Source organism: Thrips palmi, unplaced genomic scaffold (assembly GCF_012932325.1).
Source record: "Thrips palmi isolate BJ-2018 unplaced genomic scaffold, TpBJ-2018v1 HiC_scaffold_4, whole genome shotgun sequence".
NCBI classification, from domain to species: domain Eukaryota; kingdom Metazoa; phylum Arthropoda; class Insecta; order Thysanoptera; family Thripidae; genus Thrips; species Thrips palmi.
The window spans coordinates 4,262,683-4,284,484 of NW_023144631.1; the positions used below are offsets into that span (position 1 = coordinate 4,262,683).

Sequence of the window (21,802 nt, forward strand, 5' to 3'; positions counted from 1 at the left end):
CTCCGACTCTCTAGTTCTTGATTCCTCCGCGAGGGAGCGCCACAAGTCGAGTTCGGCTCACTGCAAAAACAGAACCCGCCTGTGATGACATATCTTTGAACGTTTGTTTTCATCATATTTTTGCCACAAATTTCATCATGCCGATGCTGACAGGCGTAAAACACATAATCCTGGTTTTGTCAGGAAAAGGGGGTGTTGGCAAATCTACTGTGAGCACGCAACTAGCTTTGGCTATGAAAGAAGCCGGGTTTAAAGTGAGTACCAAGAGGTTATACCTCATTGGTCTGCTAATTCAAAGGGGATTTGTTCTTGTCACGTTGAACAATTTATTTATTTTTATTAGAACATTGTATCATCATATAGTCTTCTTCTTCTGAACTCCATTTGGATACTTGTTGTTCCCTGGTGGTGCAATGTTGATACATCACTGTTTTATATTAACAAACTGGTAACTTATCCACAGGTGGGCTTGCTGGACGTAGATTTGTGTGGACCAAGTGTGCCTTATTTACTGCAGCTGGAAGGGAAAGACGTTCATCAGTGTGCTGAAGGGTACGTTTTGTTTTGAGCACACCATGCCCAATCCTATCGCACAATTCATTCAAATATCTCTCTGTTTTCCAGGTGGGTACCAGTGTATGCTGATGCAGAGCAAAGACTAGCCGTCATGTCAATAGGATTTCTTCTCAAAGACCGGGATGACAGTGTTGTATGGAGAGGTCCCAAGAAGAATGGTACGCAAATGTAACTTTTAAAAATATCTGAGGGAAGATCTTAATAACTCACTCTTTTCTTTTCAATTTTAGCCATAATCAAGCAATTTCTCTCTGATGTTTACTGGCAAGATATAGACTTCTTGATAATTGACACTCCACCTGGTACATCCGATGAACACATCACAGTAATGGAGAACCTGAAGTAATTTTCTGTAATCATTATGTAAACATCATCATTGCCTTAATGCTTTCATTATATTGCTAAATTATTATTGCAATTGACAGGGATCTTCCTTGTGATGGTGCACTTCTAGTAACAACATCTCAAGCAGTGTCTGTAGAAGATTGTATGAAAGAGCTTTCTTTTTGCAAGAAAGCTAACATACCAGTACTTGGTGTTCTTGAGAATTTGAGTGGCTTTGTATGTCCAGTGTGTTCTGTAAGTATTACTTGTTCCATTGCTCAAATGTTTTTCTTAGCTATCATTGGTAATATATTTGTAACTCTATGTTATATCCAGGAATGCACCAATATATTTTCTTCTGGAGGAGGACTGTCTCTTGCAAATCTAACCAATGTTCCATTTTTGGGTAGCTTACCAATTGACCCATCACTTGGTGCATGTGGTGAGAAAGGGCAAAGTTGTATCACTGTGAATCCAAGTAGTCCTGCTGCTAAAGTATTTCAAGAACTGGTTCAAAAAATAGTTGAGAAAAGCAAGGAGACAGTGAAAGTTGCAGATTCATTGTAAAAATTTCAATCTATTTGAAATTTCCATTTCAACTAATTTTCTATGAATTGTAACTGACATTTTCATATTTTATTTACACCTAAGAATATTTTTTCTTTGTACATAGAATCTATATAATTTAATCAGTTGCTGGACACTTTCTCTGGTTCTTCATCACTATGCGGGGGAACATCCTGGTTGGCGGCCACAATGTCCCCTACTGGGGCCTTGAGTGAGAATATGACTGGGATTTCTGCTAAAGCGGGGTTTCCATTTGTCTCCAACAATCTTATCCATGAAAGCAAAGAATCACGACTTGAAGAGCCTGAGGCGCAAACAGCCAGTATCGTACCATCTCTCTGTTCATGGACAGATGGCTTTTCAATGACAGCCTTCGGCGTCTCATATAGGAAAGGAACATGGAAATTGCTCACATCTGAAAAGTCAAAAGTTGTCTTGGTTAAACTAGATTTTCTAAAAATTAAAAAAAGAAAGAAACACATACGTTTACATACCATCTGGATCTACAAGTTCCTCTTTGAATTCCTTTGGGTCAGCTCTCAAGATGAAGTAGTTAATTGAGGCTCGCCCAACCCATATGCGGAAAGATCCCTCAACGTAGATGGATTTTGTTGTGGGATGCTGTGCCAGTAACTTTTGCTGTTTTGGACTTTGTCCACTGACAATGAAAGTATCATCAATGGAGTCCGGAACAGATTTGGTCTAATAACACAGACAGAATGATTAAAAATCTGCAAATTGTCAAATTTGAGGATAGAGAAAATTGCATTACTTACCTGGTACACTGATACCACAGACTGAGGATCTACGCTAACTATTCTTTCTACAGCTAATTTTGCAAGTGTAAATCGATCAAAAACTGGAGGCCAAGGCACTGGCCAGGGATTTGCATTTTTAAATTTAGGAAACCAGTATAATTGTCGCCATACTTTCTTTAAAGGCTGACCCCTCTCTCCAAATCTTTTTTTGATAATATCAACCATTTCCTTGTCTGGACATACACCTGTACAGAAGAGCATGGCAAGTCATTTTATTTTATTTCAACAACTATGGCAAAGTAGCTAGTTCAGATTTACTGTACAAACCTTTCAGTTCCATCGTATCAAGTAATGTTATGAGACAATCTTGCTGTTTTGGATAGTGAAAGAATGCTTCTGAATAAAAGTTTTCAGGCACATATTTCCCTTCTGGCATTAACTCAATAAGTTTCTTATAGACCTCAAGATCATAGGAAACCTTGTAATCATCCATGTGTTTTAGGGCAGCATATATAAATTCCACAACTCCTTTTCTGTTTAAATTTTCTTTTTTGTAAATATCTAACATAACTTCAAACGTTTCTTTGTTTCTTTTATCAGAGTCAAAGTATGTCCGAGTTGACAGAGCTGACTTTGCAGCTTTAGCTGCGTCATCATTGTCATCTTCTTCATCTTCGTCTAATCTATAGCCACTATTATTAGACCTTTTACTGTCTAAATTGACGGAACATGTATGTAAGTGAGTAGGAGCGATGGCCCTTTGTTGAAGAGCATCGTTCAGCAGCAGCCTTTCAACATTGAGTACATTTGCCGTTGGTATGCGGACATACCGATGTAGCACTGTTCGTACTAATTGGCGCATGCTGACTCGTAAAATGAGACCAAATCATAAAAATTTCACAAGTCTGGAGAGTGGATTGGGACAACTTAACCTCTCAGTTCACCAAACGTAACAACGATTCCAACTTTCTAAGTAGAATCGAAGCCAAGCCGATAGTTGCGGTCATCAAAAACTAACAGTTTTAACTGATTAAGAAATTTCTTGGGGTAGACAAAATTCTTGCAACATTTTAAATGGATTTAAAATGCAAAACCACAACCGCTAACAGACGAAACAGACCTCTCCGCCTTGTACAAGTGATGATTATCGGACACACAACAGCAGACTGTAAACAAAAGAAGGAGGCGAAATTTCTGTCTGCTACAGTGCTCTAGCAGAAGAGAAACGAAATGAGACCATGAAGAGTCGAATTTTGCCCTCTTAGCGTTCTCACCTTCCTGGAATGTTCGGGCGAGTGAACTGGTTGATCCCAAAGGAGCCGTTGGAGCAGTGCGTCAAGTTGGTTAAGGTTTTGCGGAGTGACAGTTCACCATTGAGGAGCCCACACAGAAAATTGCAAACGTAAGTTCCATATTTATTATTTAACCATCTCGTACATTGTTTATTTCATCCAACAGACTTTGCTCTCGAAACCCGACACGAAAAACGCATCGAATGGGAAAATTGAGCCGCAGTGACTCGTCGACTCTTTCGGGTGTAAGGTTAGCGTCTTTGTCTTGGGTTGCGCAACCTCGCTGGTAATTGAACACCGCGGAGGTAACTGTACCCGAATGGCGATTAGGTTCGGCTGGATTCGCGGCCGTTCGGCGAGGGCGCACGAACCGCGGCCTCCGATGCGCCCCGTGTTTACACGGGCACAACCTCTCCCTCTCACTCGCGGCGGTGACAGATAGCATGGCGCTGTCAAAAGCGTGGACGTCAACGACGACGACCTGGTGGTCTGGCCGCTATCCTCCGCGGATACAGGACAGCGATAGAGAAATGGCCAACTTTCCCGACCGCCTTGGAGTGATGACGTCACCGCGGCCGGTAGACTGATGCTGAGAGTCGCTCTATCTCTCTCTCACCTACGGGGCGCCCGTGAGTGCGACAGAGACAGCGACGAAAACGACTGCCGGGCGAGCGACTAGCGAGGAGGTGGCCAACAAGTGTGGGGCCGTAGTACTACCGACTTTCTGTTTTTGCAGCGCGCGCCTCCACTTTGAATCACACCTTTTAAATCGGGACTCGCGCTCGCACCGCCGTCTTCCGGCGCTCCCTCCCCCTCCGAGTCGCCTAGTGCCCCGCGGCGGTCGGCACGCGCTGGCCGTCGGCCTGCTGTCGGCCGCGGCGCGCTGGGCTGCCCGTGACCCAAATAGAGGCAGCCTCGTTGGCCTTCTGGTGGTGGCGCTACCCTGGTGCGCGGTGCGCCCACGCGACGCCACCGCCCGCTTGTCCTGAGTGTTTACGTCGAGGGCCCTCCTCTGAGAAGCGCGTGGCCCGGACGGGGGATGGGGAGGGGGGCGGTGACAGTGACGCGCAGTGTGTCATCATCGAATCCGGCGGGATAGTCGCTACATGTGCGTATCCTATCATTGACCTCGTGCCCCAGCCAGCAGCCTGATTCCGCGCAGTCTCTCTCGCACTTCGCACCCTTGCAGGCCGCCAAATGAGTGCGAGAGGGACAAAGCGACGAAACCGCCACCTGTTCGAGTGTTCGGGATGAGGCAGCAGACCCGCTGCGAGATGAAACAGCACGCCGTGTTGACGGCGAGCGCAGAGTCGGTGCAGCATAGCACCGCGCCGGTTACAGGCGGCCCTTTGGGCCCTGCAGATAAGCACCCAGCCTTTGCGGCTTTGTCGGTGAATCAAGCTCGGAAAAAAATCCTCCGCAGACCTTGGCCAGACGCTCGCCAAATACACTACCGCGTCGCGGGCTTGACCTTCGATAGCGAAAACGCTGAATGTCATTCCCTCTTGGCCTTTGCAGCCTGCGGGGTGGGCCGCCAGGCCGACACGGCCGGCGAACGGGTGGCCTGCCTATCGGGCGCTCCTGCGCAGCCAGAGCCAGAGCCTGCGTCGGGTTGTCTTGTTGCTCACGACTTGACACGTGAATGCTTGAGGTCCTAGGCCGCCTGGGCCTGAAGAACCTGCCCGGCCCTGCCCTGCAGCGGGTCTTGTGTTCGCCTCACGTGCGACTTGTCCCAAGTGTCCCAAGTAGAGGTAGAGCCAAGGTCAGCCTCCGCTTCATTTCGCCGTAAGCGGTGGCGAATGCTTGCTTCGCTGTCTCTCTCTCTCTCTAACGCCCGCGGGACGTTCCGAGAAGTGCGATCGAGACAGAGCGACGAAAGCGTTAGTTGTTCGGGTTGAGCCTGCAGCCGGTGCCTTGCCGTCTTCACCTCTCGGGCGAGGATGCGTCGACCCTTCAAGGACGCGTCGCGCCAGCCGAGCGGTCTGTCGCTCTGTCTCCCTCGCACCCTTACGCAGAGCCCCGTGAGTGCGACAGAGACAGGGCGATGGACCGACTCTTCCGACGCGCCACGCGGCGACACGCGGCGACACTACCGGCTCGCGTCGCGCCACGCGTCACGCGTCGCACAAACAACAACAGTGGAAAGCAACCTAAGGGGCCGGCCCAAGTTTTCCACTTGTTTTTGTTTGTTGTCGTCGCTGGCTGCGCTCGCGGTCCTGGCGGTGGCCCTGCGCGCTCTGCTCGACGGCGGCGTCACTTCACCGCCGAGGCACGTGACGTCTTGAACGTGGTGGTGACGTCGAGGAGGCGTGCTGGGGAAGACCGGGAAGTCAGGCGCTCGCTCCAGCACTGTCGCGGGTAATTTGATGCTCAGTGATGGATAGGCCACCCTCCGCTGTCTGCCAGTGACTAGTGTCTGTCAGCAGGCAGCTGGTGACCGACGTTCACCCGGCCGGTCGGCTCGAGGCTCGGCCAGCGACTCGAAGACTCAAAGACTCGAAGCAACACGTGACACAACTTTGCGGGCGTCACTGCCGGCGCGGCGGGCGCCCCACTCCACTCAGGCCGGCAGGGCTGGGCAGGGCGCAGACGGATGATTAGAAAAGTTGCAATTACTCTCGGTGCTTTGGGCGAAACTTGAGCGTCATCACTGCGGGATGGCGCCGATGGCGCGCAGCCTTCTCGATACTTGACGCCAACTTTGCACTAAATTGCGTTGGAGGGCGCAACGAGTCTATCCATCACGCTGTGCTTCGAGTGCCGCTCGCCGCAGGCTGAGCAGTGCCGTCTCTCTCGCACTCGAGGGGCGTGCCTCAGGGGTGCGAGAGAGAGAGAGAGAGAGAGAGAGAGGGGGGGGGGGGGAGCCCCGAGACGTCGATATTGCGACACCGGCATCACGCTGTCGCCGGGAGCTCTTCCGGCAAACTGATTCTGAGACTCGTTATTTTCGTCGCTCTGTCTCTCTCGCACTTACACGGCGCGCTCCATGAGTACAAGAGAGACAGAGCGACGAAAACGGCTCTCGGAATCAGTCTCCAGATGAGGCTGCGAAGTGGACGACGCCGACGCGCGGTGAAGGGGGGATAGACCGAGGGAGAGACCGCCCTCCTGACTGGGCCTGACGGCGTTGTTTGTTGCAGACGCGTCCTCGGCGGCGGAGAGTCGCCTTTCCCACCCGCGCCGCCGTCGTCGCCGTCCGAGGAGAGTCAGGATAGCCAAGGCAGCCAGGAGGACCAGCCGGAGCAGCAGGCTCGGACGCAGCAGGAGGCGCCACCGCAGCAGCTGGCCTGGCCCAAACCGAGGTAGGTTTGCATTGCGCCCTGGGCTTCATCATCCTCTTACTCTTATCTCTCTGTCTCTCTCCCTACAACGCGAGTCATCGCGGTCCTCGTCTCAATCATGCTTCTGGCTATTATTTGCGCATGACCGGTGCGCCACGTCATAATAACACGTTCAGCGTTGACCGGCAAAAATACGCGCTGCCGCGCCATCGGCTCATTTGTTTTGCATTCCAACTGAATTCTTCATCGAGGGCCTCGTTGGTCGATGGGAAAGCGGCTGGCCCGCCCCTCGCGTTCATTCATGAGGGAAAGACTGTGTGTCCTACCCGCTTTCTCCTCACCAAAATCAAACCATGAGTTACGGTCATTTCTGGCTGCATGTTTCTGTCTCCGCCTTCTTCTCTTTCTAACGTCAATCCAGACTAACCTACTCGACCCACCAACCACCAACCAACCAACCCCTGGCGGCTTGGCCACAACGCGGCACACGGACCACCCGACCCCGCGGCAGCCTTTGGACAGACCGGAAGCAGACCGGAAACGGGCAGCGCGCGCGTCTTTGTCCGGGCGGAATGAGGCGCGGCGACGCGGGCGGCACGCTCCGAACCCCCAAGGACCCCTTCCGGCGGTGCGGCGCGCGGCGCGCGGCCCCTCGCTCGGCGGGCCGCTTCCGAACGCCGCTTTCGACGCTGTCTCTCTCGCACCCCTGCGGCTCGCGGCACGCCCCGTGGGTGCGAGCGAGACGGGGCGACGAAAGCACTGTGCGGCACCGGCCCGCTGGCGGCCCCCTGACGGCACGTGTGGCTCGGCGGCGCGGCGGCGACATGGCGGCGCGGCGAGTGAGGATGAGGACGTCCTGCTTGGCGCCTAGCGCGGCCAGCGCGGCCGGCGCGGCAAGCCAGCGCTGTACTAAGTGGACCGCGAATTGGGAAGCGGCAAGCGGCCGAGAGGCAATTCAAATCACGCAGACTTTGCATTCGGGGAGGCGCGGAGCACGCGGAGGTTGGCCCCGCCTCGGTTTCGGTTTTGGGCTGGGCGTCGCCCGGCGTCGCCCGGCGTCGCCCGGCGCGTAATGGCAATGTATTAGAGATGAGCCGGGATCGGGATAGAGGCGCTGTGTGAAGGGTGCCGCCGGTGCCGCGCGAGAAGCTCGGAAACCTTGGCGGCGGTCGGGAGTCTCGTAGCGCGAGCACGCCGCGGCCGCACCGCCGGGCCGGTCGTCCTGGGGGGCGGACTGGCGGGCCGCGGAGTAGGAGGGGGGTGCTGCGTCGCGTCGCGCCCGCCGCGCCTCGCCGCCCAGACGGGGCAGGCTGGCAGCCATAGCCATGAGCTCAGCGAGCTAGTGATCCGAGCTGAGCCGCGCCGAGCCGCGTCGAGCCGAGCCGGCTACACCTGGCCAGCTGGTTGGCAGCGGCGTGAGCGGCGTCCCTGCATTCGCGTCGCGAGCCTCGCCGTGGCCACACCGTCAGACCGTCTCAGTCGCACCCCTCGCGCCGTCGGCGTCCTCAGAGTCCGCGAACCACCGCGAAGTTCAGTGTTGAGTGTTGAGAGTTCCACGGAGTCGGATGTGCCGCCCCCGCCCCGGCCCCCGCCCGTGACGATGCCCGAGCACCACGCGCACGCGTCCCCCGCCCCCGCGCCGCCGTCGCCGGCCCCCAAGCCCGCGGAAGCCGACACGCCTCTGGTTGCAGAGTTAGCAGGCCTTGGGATTTTGGAGAGCGCCTTTGAGAAGCACATCATGGAGGATGACAGCAAGAAGAGCGAACAGCCGCCCCTGCCGGCGGCTGAGGCACTGCGCGAGCTCGTGTCGGAAGCCGAGGAGCTGGACTTGCCCGACATGATGCACCATGTCATCAAGGAGCCAGACTTCCAGCCCATCCCGGAAGACGCTCCGATCACGGAGTTCGAGCCCGTGCTCAAGGCGCCGGACTTGCCCGACGTGCCGGAGGATGAGCCCCTGGAGCTGGTGGAGCTGGTGGAGGCTGTGGAGCTGCCCGGCACGGGGACGCAGACGCCGCGGACGCTGTCGCGGTACACGTCCAGGGACTCGCTCTACGATGACGCCATGCCGGACTCTGTGAGCGCGGCGGCGTCCCGTCGGGGCTCCCTCACCACCCTCAACGCCGACGCGCTGGCTCACCTCACCCAGGCGCTGGAGAACGCGCCGCCGGTGCGGCCGCGACGCCTGTCCGACGGCTCGGGCGTGTCCGAGGCCGTGCGCGGCGTGCTGTCCCGCCAGCTGTCGGACACCTCGTCCGTGTTCACGCACGCCCAGAACGACGCGGAGGCCGGCAACGCGGCCAGCCCCGAGGCCCCCGAGGTGATCGCCGTGCCCCGCAGCGGCACCGTCACGCCCAAGACCCGCAAGATCTCCGTGGTGTCCATGGCGTCGGGCATGGCGCGCTCGCGGCGCGCTTCCGAGTCGTCGGCGCGCCCGGAGCCGCGGCCGCGCATCCGCCGCTTCTCCGTCAACGTGGCCTCCATCGGCAACCCCAAGATGGGCGTGCGCATGCGGCGCTACTCCGAGACCACCAACGAGCTGTACACGGACGCGCTCGCCATGCTCAAGGCCTCCAAAATCCCAGTGCTCAAGTTCACCAAGAAGGCCGCCGGGGGCGTGTCCAAGTGCTGCCGGCACCCCAGCCGCGACGAACTGAGGCGGGCCGAGCCCGACTCCGTCGAGATGCTGGGCGTCCCCGCGGGCTCCGTGTCCGTGTGCAAGTGTTGCGGCTCTCGCCGCTTCTCCCCCGCGGCCTTCGGCGTCGAGGGCCCGCCCATCCACCTCTCCTCCTCAAAGCCACCCACCTGCCTCGTGTGCAGCGCCGTCGTCTGCCAGGGCGACCTGCTGCGCGTCGTGCAGCTGGCCGGCGTCTTCCCGGACTCCAAGACGTTCGTCGACAAGAAGGTGAAGCAGTCCCCCGAGGAGACGATCCGCCGCTTCCAGGAGCTGCTGCAACGCACGGGCGGCGCGCCCAGCCGCGACCAGGTGGTGGACTTCGTGGACCAGTCCTTCGAGGTGAGTGGGCCTCTGGGAGGGAGTAGTTTGGATGCACAGTGTCGCTTGGTTGTGACGTAGCATAATGAGTAGTCGTTCTTGTTTCTTTAAGCGACTGTGTACTTTTGTTTTTTTGGTAGAGAACAGCAGGATGTCCCCTTGTCTTGTCTTGACGTTGCTGACGGTGAGCGTCGTCGGCTCGCCAGACACCCCCCCCCCTTTCCGAGCCCTTCACCGGAAATATATTCTTTCGCGGGCTGGCGCGACGCGCGGCGCGAACGCGAAACCAGATCGGCGTGTTGCCGCGAGGCGCGCCGGGCGGTGCATACACTCACTGTACACGCGGCATGCGGCACACGGGGCACACGCGGCCCGGGTAATTGGATTCACACGTTGGTTGCCTCGCCGGGCCTCGCGTCTTCGAGGCTGTCTGCTGCTGGTGCTTCTTATCAGCGAGGACCGCGTGTAGCACCCAGCCAGCAGTGCCCACCGCGCCGCCCCGTACCACGCACCGGTGTTTGCTTCACGTGTTTGTGTTTGTGTGTGTGTGTGTGTGTGCGCGCGCGCGCGCGCGCCCGAGCCGGCCTCGTTATCACCGGGCGTCATCTTTCCTGGTCGCTGTCCAGCAGTGACTTATTCTGGGCCGCGCGCCCAGTACAGGGCGCCTCGGCGACACGTTTGACGTCAGGTACACACCCCCTGGTCCGCCCTAGAGTCCGCCCTGGCGCCCGTGGCGGTGACGGCCCGCGCCCGGCCCGAACGCCAGCGGATGAGGCAGACCACGCGGGGGGCCGCCCCGCCCCGCCCCGCCCGCCCCGCCCCGTCAGAGGCGCTGCCGTCACGGCAAGGCTTTCTTTCTAATTCTGTGCGCACAGCCGGTGGCCGGCTGGTGCGCGGCCACGCGGTGAGGGGTCGCCGCCAACGACGGCGACGGCGACGTCGGCCACCACCGGGCGCACTCCGGGGGGCTCGCCGGGGGTGCAGGGCGGTGCAGGACGGGGTGCGTCTGCAGCGCGACGCCGCGCGTTGCAGCGCGATGCGCCAAAGGGCCGGCGAGTTGAATAACACTTGGCGGGCCGCCAGTGCGCCAGCCCGGCTGGCCTCGTGGTCTTCCCGCCCCGCCCCGCCCCGCCCCCAAACAGCCCAGCCCGTGAAAGGCACTGGGCCAAGCCGCTGTGGCGGTCGAGGACGGCGTCGTCCGTCGAACGGCTGCAGACTCCATCTGCTCCACCGCGTCCTCCACGCCGTTCCCACGCCACGGCGGACCACTCGGCCGCCCCTCGCCGCTCCGCGTGGCGTGGCCGTGTTGTGGCCGTGGCCGCGGCCTGCATCCCAGGAGACAGATTCCGAGAGTCGTCTCCGTCGCTCCGTCTCTCTCGCACCCATTCGGCACGCCCCATGAGTGCGAGAGAGACGCAGTGACTCTCGGAACCAGTCCGCAGATAAAGGGACAAGGCGTCCACGCCGCCACGGAAATAGTCCTGGCAGGCTTAACTCGCTTCGGAGGCTCGTTTGAGGTCGAGATAGTGGTCGGTAGCGCGTGTCCTCCGGCCGGGCCCCCTCCGTTGGCGGCGTGCACCTCGCGTGCACCTCGCGTGCACCTGCCGAACCGTTCAGGACGGCCACTCGGCCGGTGGGCACGTGGCTTGAACTTTGAACCCACTTTAGTGATTACGTCGAGTAGGTGCAGGCGGGGTCCTCGCACTCACATCGACCTGCCCGACGCGTTGCGACGCTAGCGGGCACGGCACGCGTCCGTCCACTTTCTGGAACTCTGCTGGGTCTGGCGCGCCGGGTGGCGCCCTCTGCCCTTTACTTTCCAAGGGCGTAACTAGGTTGGCCGGTCACGCACACGTCTGGCGTGCATGGCGTGCCCGACGTGGCTCGGAATGGCAGCCCGGGGCGATGGAGACGGAAAAGGGGGAACTATTGTTTTCGATTCCCCGCGCATGCGCTGTCCCTATCAACGTGCGGCGCTTCTAACGCCACAACGCGTCGTTTGCCCAAACGAGGACGCCTTGCGGGCTGCCTAGGCCGTCTATCACTCTCTGAGCTCCTCCCTGTCGGTGTGTGTGTGTGAGAGAGAAAGAGGGGCACGAAGCGCTGTTCGAAATGACTTTGCTGACCTTTCCCGCTACGGCCTCCGCCCCCACCCCACCCCCCACGGCCGAGAAGTGTTTGGGAGTCCCGCGCCGTGCTAGCAGTGCTAGCAGTGCCAGTGGGGCCGTTGGACGTTCCACACACTCGTCTGGCGGCGAGGCGAGGCGTGTCAGCAGTCTCAGTCGCCCAGCGGACTGATTCCGAGAGTCTGTTTTGTCGCTCTGTCTCTCTCGCCCTCGTGGGGCGTCCCCTATAGGTGCGAGAGAGACCTAGCGGCCTCTCGGAATCAGTCCGCAGCGCGTCCAAGACTCGACCGAAGGCCGCGCGGCCGGCAGCTCCACTCAAAACGACAAAAAAATTAGACTATGAATTAATTCGTTGTCTTAGACGGTTGGGAGTGCGAGGAGCTGGTTTGGTTATTTGATTGCTCATTATACGGGCGTAGTCATCGTCGGCGTGGTTCTGACTGGACAAAGCCCAGCCCGGGTGGTTATCGCCGCCTGCCTGCACCTGGTTTGCACCGGCTCGAATCTGACCGCCGCTTATGGAAAGTCCCCGTCGCGGTCCACGCGTGCGACGTGTGTAGACTGTCGCCGAAGCCCATAATCCTCTCCGTGGCCGTGGCGCCGCGGCCGCGCTGGCGTCCCGACCCGGAAGGCTGGGGCTGTGCGGCTGGAAGGGTGAGGGTGGCGTTTGGCGGCCTGCTACACGCCGCGTCTGTCGCCGCCGCAGCCGTTGGATTCCGAACTGCGCCTCGTCGCCCTGTCCGTCTCTCTCGCCCTTTCGCGACGCCCCGTGCGTGCGAGAGAGGCAGAGCCACGAGGGCGCAGCTCGGAATCGAGCTGCAGCGTCGCGCCGTGGCGCCACCCGGTCCGGTCGGCGGTCGGCCGAGCGCCGCCAGCGCCCACCCCCAGCCCGCCCCCGGCCCCCGGCACCCGGCACCCCAAACAGGGCGGCGTCTGCCTAGGGAAATCGGGGTGGGCGTGGGCGTGGGTCGGACAGCTGGGGGCGCAGGGCGGGTTGCGACATCCCACCCGTTGTTGTCGTCGTCCGCTAGCGCAAGCCCCCCCCCCCCCCCGACCCATTTCCCGGAGGAAGGGAAGGGGTACGCTGCTGAAGAATGTAGTCACCCCCTTGACACACGGCCGCACGGCATGGCACGCCGCGGCGGTCGCTGTTTTGCCTCTTTTTGCGCCCTCGCCAACTCTACCCCCGTCCGCCGGCGCTGCCAGGATTGTCGCGCGCCCCGACAAGCACCCCGTCAAGGTGAACCTGGGCTCATTGTGCTGGTGGCCGCCGCGCGTGCGGCAGGCAGAGCGGCTGCGCGGACAGTGTTCCGTCGCTCTGTCTCTCTCGCACACCTACGGGACGCGTGACGCGTGCGAGAGAGACAGAGCGACGCCGTTGTTCGGAGTCAGCCTGTAAACCGGGTGGGATGACGGCCCCATTCGATCTTATCGATGACTGCCAACACTATCGGCGTGTAAACAGTGCCGGGTCCGCTGGCGTCGGCAGCGCGTGCGCGGCGTGCGCGGCGTGCACGGAGAGGAGGACCGGCGCGCCATGGCGAGGCGCAAGACTCACACTGGTGTGTCAAGGACGGCCGGGCCGCGGGCTGCCTACAGGTGGAGTCCTACCGCTCGACAGAGACAATGCGTCGTCAAAATGAAGCGAAGCAGTGAAGCGACCTGCAGGCTGTCCAAACCGCACTTTCGTCACTCTGTCTCTCTCGCACTCTAGCGGGGGTGCGAGAGAGTGACGAAGCTGACAATGAAATGAGACGGACTCGTGTGCCGTTTCGCGCCACGCGGCCAGCCATAGCCATCCAGACGGCCGAGGCGGTTTCGCCGCGCGAGCATTCCAGGAACAGGCCTACAGTAGACTGATTCCGAGAGTCCTTTTCGTCGCTCGGTCTCTCTCGCTCCCGAACGGGGCGCCCCGTGAGTGCGAGAGAGACAGAGCGACGGAAGCGACCCTCGGAATCAGTCCGCCGGATAGGATAGCGCGGCGCGGCGCCGCCGACGGCAGGCAGCTCCGCCTGGGACCAATTTTCGCTGTTTACATTACGGACTGCGACCGCGAGTACCCAGGAGTGCCTCGCTGGGCTCTCGCTGTTCGGAAGAAAAGCCTGTGTGTGTGTTTGTCTGTGAGTGTGTGCGTGTGCCTCCTTCTTCTCCGAAACGGCGTGACGCTGCCAAGCCTCAAGTTGAAACTTTGTGGCGGCATTTCGACTCTATAAATAGATCGGCGCGCTCCATGGATGTCGTCTTGTCGCTCGACGGGCGCGTCGCGTGAGAGGTGCACGTGGACTGGTCGGGCCAGGGAGAGAGAAATCGACAAGGCTGGTGTAACGCATGGTTTCAAGGGATATGTGTCTCATTTTTTTCGGTACCGCCGTGCAGTGCAGTGTCGACAAGCGGGGCCTGGAGCGACTGTTGTGTGCGCCCTGCAGGCAGGCTGATTCCGAACAAGTGCTTCGTCACTCTCTCTCGCACCCCTAGGCGTCGCCCCATGCGTGCGACAGAGACAGGCGACGTCTGCCGGCCCTGCATGCTGTCCTGCGATACGTTATCACTCGGCTCTCTCTCTCTCTCTCACTCGCGGCGAGGCGGCAGCACGACGGCCGCCATAAATTACTATTCACATCCCGGGCATGCCGCGCCAGGAATAGCATTTAGCGACCGCAGCGGTAGGCCGCGCGGCCCGCACGGCCGCCGTAACAGGACACATTTAGCAGGGGGGAGGGAGCCCATAAAAGGATGTGGCACGCCCACGCCCCCACGCGGCGCGCTCTAGTTTTCGGCTCGGGGACTGGATATCTGCTCTGCTTTGGGTTCTCTCGCGCACGCTTCGGCCCAGACGGCCGGCACTGACGTCGCACTGGCGGACTGGCAATGGCTGCCTCTCGAGGGCGCACGCCGCACGGAGCACGTGTTGCACTGCAGAGTCGGACCAGAGGAAGACTCCTACACTGCATGCGGGGACGCTGGGGTGCCTTGAACAGGGTGGGGTCCGCCTTGCATGTGGGGGCTGTGTTCCCGCCGACGGCAGGCGAGAGCGAGAACGTTCGGCTGCCTCGATCTGGAATGCAGCCCCCGCCCCGTCGGCCGGGCCGGTCGCGGCACTGGGAGGAACGACTGCGGGTCTCGCTCAGGATGGTCCAGGATGGTCCAGGACCCCAGGGCGTTCGCCCCCGCGCCGCGCGCTGGCCCGCGCCGCCTTCCCCGTGCTAATCCTTGTTCCTGTTCGCCCTGCTCCAGGATGGCGACGAGCTGGAGCCCTGGACGCCGCCGGACTGGACGGAGACGCCCTCCATCCTGGGCCGCATCGCCGACGAGGACTTCCGCGCCTGGGCCATGGAGCTCAACGAGCTGTGGAAGATGCTGGGCCGCAAGATGAAGACCGACGTCCGCGACAACCCGCAGCTCTACTCGCTGATGTACGTGCCCAACGGCTTCATCGTGCCCGGTGGCCGCTTCCGGGAGATCTACTACTGGGACACGTACTGGATCGTGCAGGGCATGCTGCTCTGCGACATGCGCGCCAGCGTCAGGGTAAGTGTGCCGCCCTGCCCCGCCCTGCCCCGCAGCCCTATCGCAGCGGCCCAAAATCCTGGACGCGTTTTGAGCTCCAGAGTCGCTAAATAGCACTCGAACCGAACGTGTGACCCCACCAATGGATTGCTCTCCGAACGAGGAATCCATTGGTGGGGTCACACGTTCAGTTCGAGTCCTGTTTAGGGACTCTGGAGCTCAAAACGCGTCTAGAGGTTTGACCGCCTGCCCTGCCGCCCTGTCCTATGCCCTGGAGCGCCTGGCGGCGGCCGATACCCGCCCGTCGAGCACGCGCGTCGACCGCGCGGCCTACCCCGCAGGCTGACCCTGCAGCTTGACTTGCCGCGCCGGTCTGGTCCGCGTGGCTCCGCGTGGCTCCCATCTGCTGACAGCTGCGCGCCAGGCAGCCAGAGACAGGCAGCCAGACACGACAGCCCAGCCGGATCCAATCCACTCCTCCTTTCCGCGACGTCCGACAGTCCGACGTCTGTGTCACGCGGCGCGCGCGCCGGCTAGCAAGAAGTAGGAGGAAAGTTCTCGTGATCGGCCGGCCGGCTGGCGGGGCTGGCGGCGAGCTGTTTATTGTTTTTCTCACCTGCTGGCGTCCGAAAGCGCGCTGACCGGGCCGGGCCGGGCCGGGCCGCCGGGGGCGTCGTCGTCGTCGCCATCCTCGCGACGCCCACTCGCCGCTTGCGCAAGGCTGACTCCGAGTGGCTTCGTCGCGCTGTCTCTCTCGCACTCGCGGGGCGTTCCGTGCGGGCGCGAGGGAGACAGAGCGACGAAGCGCTGGGGAGCCACTCTGCTGGCGGCGGGGCGTAGCGGGGCGGCCATGAATTATGGGGTCGTTCCGGCCGGGCAAAGTCAATGCTTCGGCTACCTGCAGAGTAGAGCGACTCCGAACAGTGCTTCGTCGCTCTGGCCGTCGGCGAAGCCACCGTTCGGAAACAGCCCGCTGTGGGTTTTACGCCTGTTAATGGGTCCTCTTTCTTCTTCTCGTTTCAGGGAGTGATCGAGAACCTGCTGGTCCTGGTGAAGAGGCTGGGCTTCGTCCCGAACGGCAGCCGCGTGTACTACGACCAGCGCTCGCAGCCACCGCTCCTGGTGCCCATGATCAAGGCCTACCTGCAGCACTCCGGCGACCTGGACTTCGTGCGCGAGAACATTGATCTCATCGAGAAGGAGTTCCTGTTCTGGATCAACAACGCCACCGTTGAGGTTGGTGTACAGTGCACCCGTGTTTTAGCATTTTGGGGCAGCGGGGCTTCGTCGGCAGCACGCGCCAAGTCCCGTACAGGCCCAAGGCAGTAGACTGATTCCCAGGAGTCGCTTTGTCGCTCTGTCTCTCTCGCTCCCTACCGGACGCCCCCAGGAGAGACAAAGACAGCGATGCAACGCTGTGCTGTGCGGCCGAGTGTGTTGACTCGACTCGAAGCTCGACTCGGCAACCGCTGCGCGCTGCGTCGCATTAGCTCATGTCTCGCTGCATTGGCACCTGGCCGGCGCGTGGCCCAGGCGGGGCGGGGCGGGGCGGCCCAGACCTTGGTCGAGGACGCGCACTTAGGGCGGACGCAGCGGCCGCCACGCCGGAAAGGGGACCTTCCTCTTCTTCTTCATGACGAGCGCTACGCCACGCCTCGCCTCCCCGTAGGCCGGCTCGCCTTCGCCCAGCGCGCCGCGCCCCGCCTCGCGCAGCTGCCGGATTGGCTGCCTACCCGGCCGGCGCTGCGGCAAGGCTCACCGCGCCGCTCCTCTGTTGTCGCAGGTGACGGTGAAGGGGAAGACCTACAAGCTGTCCAGGTACTTCTCGCCCTCGGACGGCCCCAGGCCCGAGTCGTACCGCGAGGACGTGCTGACGGCCAACCACCTGGCCACGGACGAGGAGAAGCAGCACCTTTACTGGGACATCAAGTCCGCCGCCGCCACCGGCTGGGACTTCTCCAGCCGCTGGGTCATCCACGAAGGCACAAACGGAGGTAGGCAGACCGGACGCAGACGGTGACGTATTCACGGCAACAGAGTCCAAAGGGACCGCCTCTTTGCCGCCGGAATCTCCATGTTCATTTTCCCTTTGGCAGGCTCGCTGGGCGACATGCACACCCGCTACATCGTGCCCGTGGACCTGAACGCCTACATGTACGGCAACGCCGTGGGGCTGTCGGAGATGTTCCGGCGCCTGGGCATGGAGGACCGTGCGGCCGAGTACCGCGCCATCGCGGACCAGTTCCGGGAGGCGGTGACGGCCGTGCTGTGGCACCCCGACCTGGGCACCTGGCTGGACTACGACCTGCTGAACGGCACGCCGCGCCGCTACTACTACGCCTCCAACCTGACGCCCCTGTGGACGCGCTGCTACGACGAGCACCAGTCCGCCGACATCGCCCGCGCCACCGTGCGCTACCTCTTCAACACGGGCGTCCTCAAGTACATGGGTAAGCGCGTCGCCGCGTGGCCGCGTGGTCGTCGCCGCGGGCAGACTGACCTTCAGGGTGTTGAACGCGTTCCTGTCCTGCCTCCAGGCGGCATGCCGACGTCGCTCATCATGACGGGCGAGCAGTGGGACTTCCCCAACTGCTGGTCGCCGCTGCAGGGCATCCTGATCCAGGGCCTGCACAACACGGGCGACCACGGCGCGCAGAGGCTGGCCCTGGAGCTGGCGCGCCGGTGGCTCGCCGCCAACTACAAGGGGTTCATGGAGAACCACCAGATGTACGAGAAGGTGAGTGTCGCCGTCGTCGTGGACGTCATTGGTCTGGCCGGTCACTGACGTCGTCCTCTCTCTCTCTCCGCCGCAGTACGAGGTGGAGATCGTGGGCCGGTGCGGAGGCGGCGGCGAGTACGCGCCGCAGGCGGGCTTCGGCTGGACCAACGGCGTGTGCTTCGAGCTGCTGGACCAGTACGGCCTCATCGCCTCCTCCAAGGACGACCCAGGTGAGTCCACGTCACCGAGCGCAGCGCCACTCCTCTATTTCTCAAAACGCATTTCCTCTCTACGTGTTTCCGCTCCGCCGACAGAGCTGCTGACGTACGAGATCCTGATCGAGGCCGAGGACAAGGTGCTGGAGGCGAAGAGCCCGCTCAGCCCCAGCAGGGGCGGCGTGGCCTCGTCCGTCACCTCGGACGACGACGGCGACCTGGAGGTGGACCCGGACGCCGACAACGAGTCGGACGCGGAGACGAAGGAGACGGGCAACAAGGTGGAGGAGTGAAGGACCAGGAGGTCCTCTGCGTCCGCGGACCGCGGTCCGGAGAAGAACAGGCTTTGCTTGGCCTTGCTTCGCTCCTGCGCCGCACTGCCTGCTTCTTTCTCCACAATTTTAGATCAATTTTTTTATTGCTCTTTTGTTTAATTAAAAAAAAAGAGTTGTGCTCGTTGGACAATACGCGCCATGTCGCGGGGACATTCCATGCCCGGGAGGGGAAGGTGTTTGTGTATATGTGTGTGTGTTTGAGTGTGTGTGTGTTTCAGTTTGATGAATCTGACAAGTAAGTTTTGTATGTGTTTGGGGGTGAGCTGTGAACCGTGGTGCTATGGAAACAGGACGCCTCTCTTTTTCCTCCTTTTTTAAAAAAATGTTTTAGTTTTATTTGGCTTTTATTTGCCAAGCTTGTCTGTATTGAATTGTCGCTGTGATGCAGCATTATTGTGATGGGGTGTTCCTTTGCTCAAGTGATGCCTCCCTTCCCGAGCCGGTAGCCCACGTGGCATTGAATGTGATATAGCTGGTACTCTCCGAGTCAGGATCAAAACCCAGACTCCATTAATTTTTATTTTCTTGTTTTTTTTTCTGGTCTCTGGTTTGCGTACAATAATTTTAGTGCTGAAAACAAGGAAACGGTGTACAAAAGTGCCTTTTTATTGATCCATCCATAGGAAATTCACCATCGTACCTGCACTGTTTTACCTGACATTTTTATTTATTTGCTAAGCCTAACACATTTATTTATAATGATGTGGAGAGGGAATGGAGTTCCTTCTCCATTGCCATTTCCTGGATGCATTTTTGGTGCAACAAAAGAATGATTTGTGCAGGAGACTGTCAAGTTTCAATTGTTAGACTAAGATGTTTAAGGGTTATATCCTTTCGAGTTCCTTTTTTAAAACTCAAGGTCTACTTAATTGTGCATGTGACTGTTCTTATTGTCAAGTTTTGTTGTAGTGGTACAAATTTAGTTGTCCTTCAGTGCTGCATGACATGCTTATTAGATAATGGCCAAGTAAATAACTTATTAACTAATTTATTGGATTGTTTTGAGAGGACTTAAAAATGCGGCTTGAACTTTGGCACATTTTGTTGAAATTATATGGGCTTTGTAGTAGTGTGACTTTGGTTTATAAATTTTGTTGAAATTTGCTAGGAGTTTCTCTTATCTACATAATGCCTCATATTTTTAACTATGTTTGAATTCCATTTGAGAAGCCTGCAAGGGTAACTTGTTCTGGTGTCCTTGCATAGCATGTCTGTAGATAGTCAATTTCTCAGTATTTTAACTTATTTTATGTTAATTTTAAACTGCTGTATTAATCAGGTGGAGACTAGTTCTGATACAGGGAAAGGCAGATTTAAGTTGCTGAATGTGATGTAAAATAGTTTCTTGCTTTGATCCTTTAGATGTGATTTAATTTTTTTAAGGGGTCTGAAATGGTGCTAATGAACTGTGGGGTCCCCACTTAGCCCCCGTGAAATTAGTATTACTATTTTTGTTTTTATTTAAGTATCTTTATACAATTAAGTCACTCTGATGTACGGTCACACGCTTGTTCGCAGCATCACCATCACTCCCCTTCCTCTGTGTTGAGATTTTAAGTGTGTTTAATTTGGCTACCCAACAAGGGCTAGACATTATTATGTAAGCTCCCGACTTGTAATCTCACCTCCCTTATTTTGTAACCTGTGAAAGTGACGTCTAATAACTCACTTCACTCTGACTTTCTGCAGGCATTTTTTTGGAATGCCTGTCCAATCAATTTTAATGTTATGTGGGTGGTGTATGCGGACCAGTAGGAGGGCGACAGGGTTGAGATTTTAAATTTCCGCTTTGCCTTTCAATTATTATGTGATCTGTATGTACTGTGTAAAACAATAAACAATATTTTACTGACGCTTTGTTTTGCTCATTTGCTAGATCTTAAAAGAAGAAGTCAAATTCTATTTTGAACCTTTGGAAAAGGATAAAACATCTCTTCGCAAAGATACTTTGCAAAATGAAAACGGAGTCCAGTTTACGGCCTTCTTCTTGTCGAGATTGCCGGTACAGTCGGCCTGCGTGACATTCGACGACCATCACGCGGACTTTACTGCACACTCCGGGAGGCGCTTTAGGTAAGGCGACATGCAGAAGCACGCCGTTAGCGCCTTGGGTGTCCGAGTCGTCCGCTGTCCGGTGTGGCGGTGGGTCGGCATGGCGGCGCGGAGCAGGCGGAGCAGGGAAGGGCAGGCCGCCGCCGTATCACGACCGCCGCTCATGCCAGACGGTCGCTCTGTTTTGACCGTTTATCTGAGACTCTGAGTCAATTTACGCGTGCTGAGCGCAAGGCACTGACTTCTGAGGCGCCCCCACCCCGTGCCTCGCTTCCGGTGGGCCGCGTCCTGGGCGTCGACGTCCTGGACTTGGCCGGGCGACACTGTATGGGCGACCGCGTATCCGCGTACCCGCGTCCGCAGTCGCCCGGTGCCTCGGCCTGGCGCCGCCAAACGTGGGCACTGCTGCAGGTAGGCCTGTGGGCCGAGAGGCTCGATCCGCGCTTCTTCAAGATAACGCGGCGGGCAGACGCCGGCAGACGCGCCATCTGGTGACCAATGAACCGCGCCGCCACGCCGTGAGGACGAGTACGACGAGGACGACGAGCACAAGGGCGCCATGCCCACGGAGAGCCGTGGCCGGAGAGCTTGCCCGGCATTCTCTTTCCGGACCACCAATCGGCGCTCTGTCTCTCTCGCACCCACACGGGACACGCTGTGAGTGCGAGAGAGACAGAGCGACGGCCTGCGGGTCGTGAACCTGCAGCATCCTTGATCGACGGCGCGTGCCCACAACGCGACGAGCTGCGACGCCAGGGACCGCCAGCGCCAAGGACGCGGTGCGCCGCGCGCCGTGATAACCAACCGCGCTTACGCCGCCGCCGTACGCGCACTCACACACGCACACGCACTCACACGCCCCACTGTAGATTCCGATTATCGCTTTTCCTTTCGGTTTCGGCGCCCTTGTGGCGCGCTGCCGCTCGCGCCAGACATCCCTGATCCTGCGGCGCTCGCTGCGTCGCTGCTACTCGCTAACGACCTACTTGGCGCTATCGGCGTCGGGGCGCGCGGCCGGCGGCGCCGCGGGGCGCGTCCAAACGTCCAAACAGACC

The 21,802-nt window shown here is 58.8% G+C and overlaps 3 protein-coding genes across 4 annotated transcripts; 2 read left to right on the forward strand and 1 right to left on the reverse strand.

The window, feature by feature from the left end:
• Positions 1-28: 28 nt before the first annotated feature.
• On the forward strand, positions 29-1,594 carry LOC117649997 (cytosolic Fe-S cluster assembly factor NUBP2 homolog). Its single transcript, XM_034393237.1, has 6 exons — positions 29-254; positions 464-552; positions 625-734; positions 807-918; positions 1,002-1,155; positions 1,237-1,594. Exons 1-6 carry the CDS (start codon positions 138-140, stop codon positions 1,465-1,467), a joined length of 813 nt encoding a protein of 270 aa, XP_034249128.1. The 5' UTR covers positions 29-137; the 3' UTR covers positions 1,468-1,594.
• Positions 1,515-3,390, reverse strand: LOC117649995 (evolutionarily conserved signaling intermediate in Toll pathway, mitochondrial). Its single transcript, XM_034393235.1, has 4 exons — positions 2,553-3,390; positions 2,244-2,470; positions 1,962-2,169; positions 1,515-1,882 (listed from the first exon to the last, which is right to left on the reverse strand). Exons 1-4 carry the CDS (start codon positions 3,085-3,087, stop codon positions 1,590-1,592), a joined length of 1,263 nt encoding a protein of 420 aa, XP_034249126.1. The 5' UTR covers positions 3,088-3,390; the 3' UTR covers positions 1,515-1,589.
• A 3,296-nt stretch (positions 3,391-6,686) lies between these two features.
• LOC117649994 (trehalase-like) lies at positions 6,687-20,548 on the forward strand. 2 transcript variants are annotated; one of them, XM_034393234.1, is made up of 9 exons: positions 6,687-6,819; positions 8,490-9,814; positions 15,154-15,447; positions 16,450-16,662; positions 17,210-17,420; positions 17,523-17,876; positions 17,964-18,163; positions 18,240-18,375; positions 18,460-20,548. In XM_034393234.1, the coding sequence occupies exons 2-9, from the start codon at positions 8,537-8,539 to the stop codon at positions 18,651-18,653; spliced, it is 2,880 nt and encodes a 959-aa protein (XP_034249125.1). In that variant the 5' UTR covers positions 6,687-6,819; positions 8,490-8,536; the 3' UTR covers positions 18,654-20,548. The 2 variants fall into 2 exon arrangements, with proteins under 2 accessions (XP_034249125.1, XP_034249124.1); XM_034393233.1 differs by lacking the exon at positions 6,687-6,819 and having other exon boundaries at positions 8,220-9,814.
• The last annotated feature ends 1,254 nt before the right edge of the window (positions 20,549-21,802 follow it).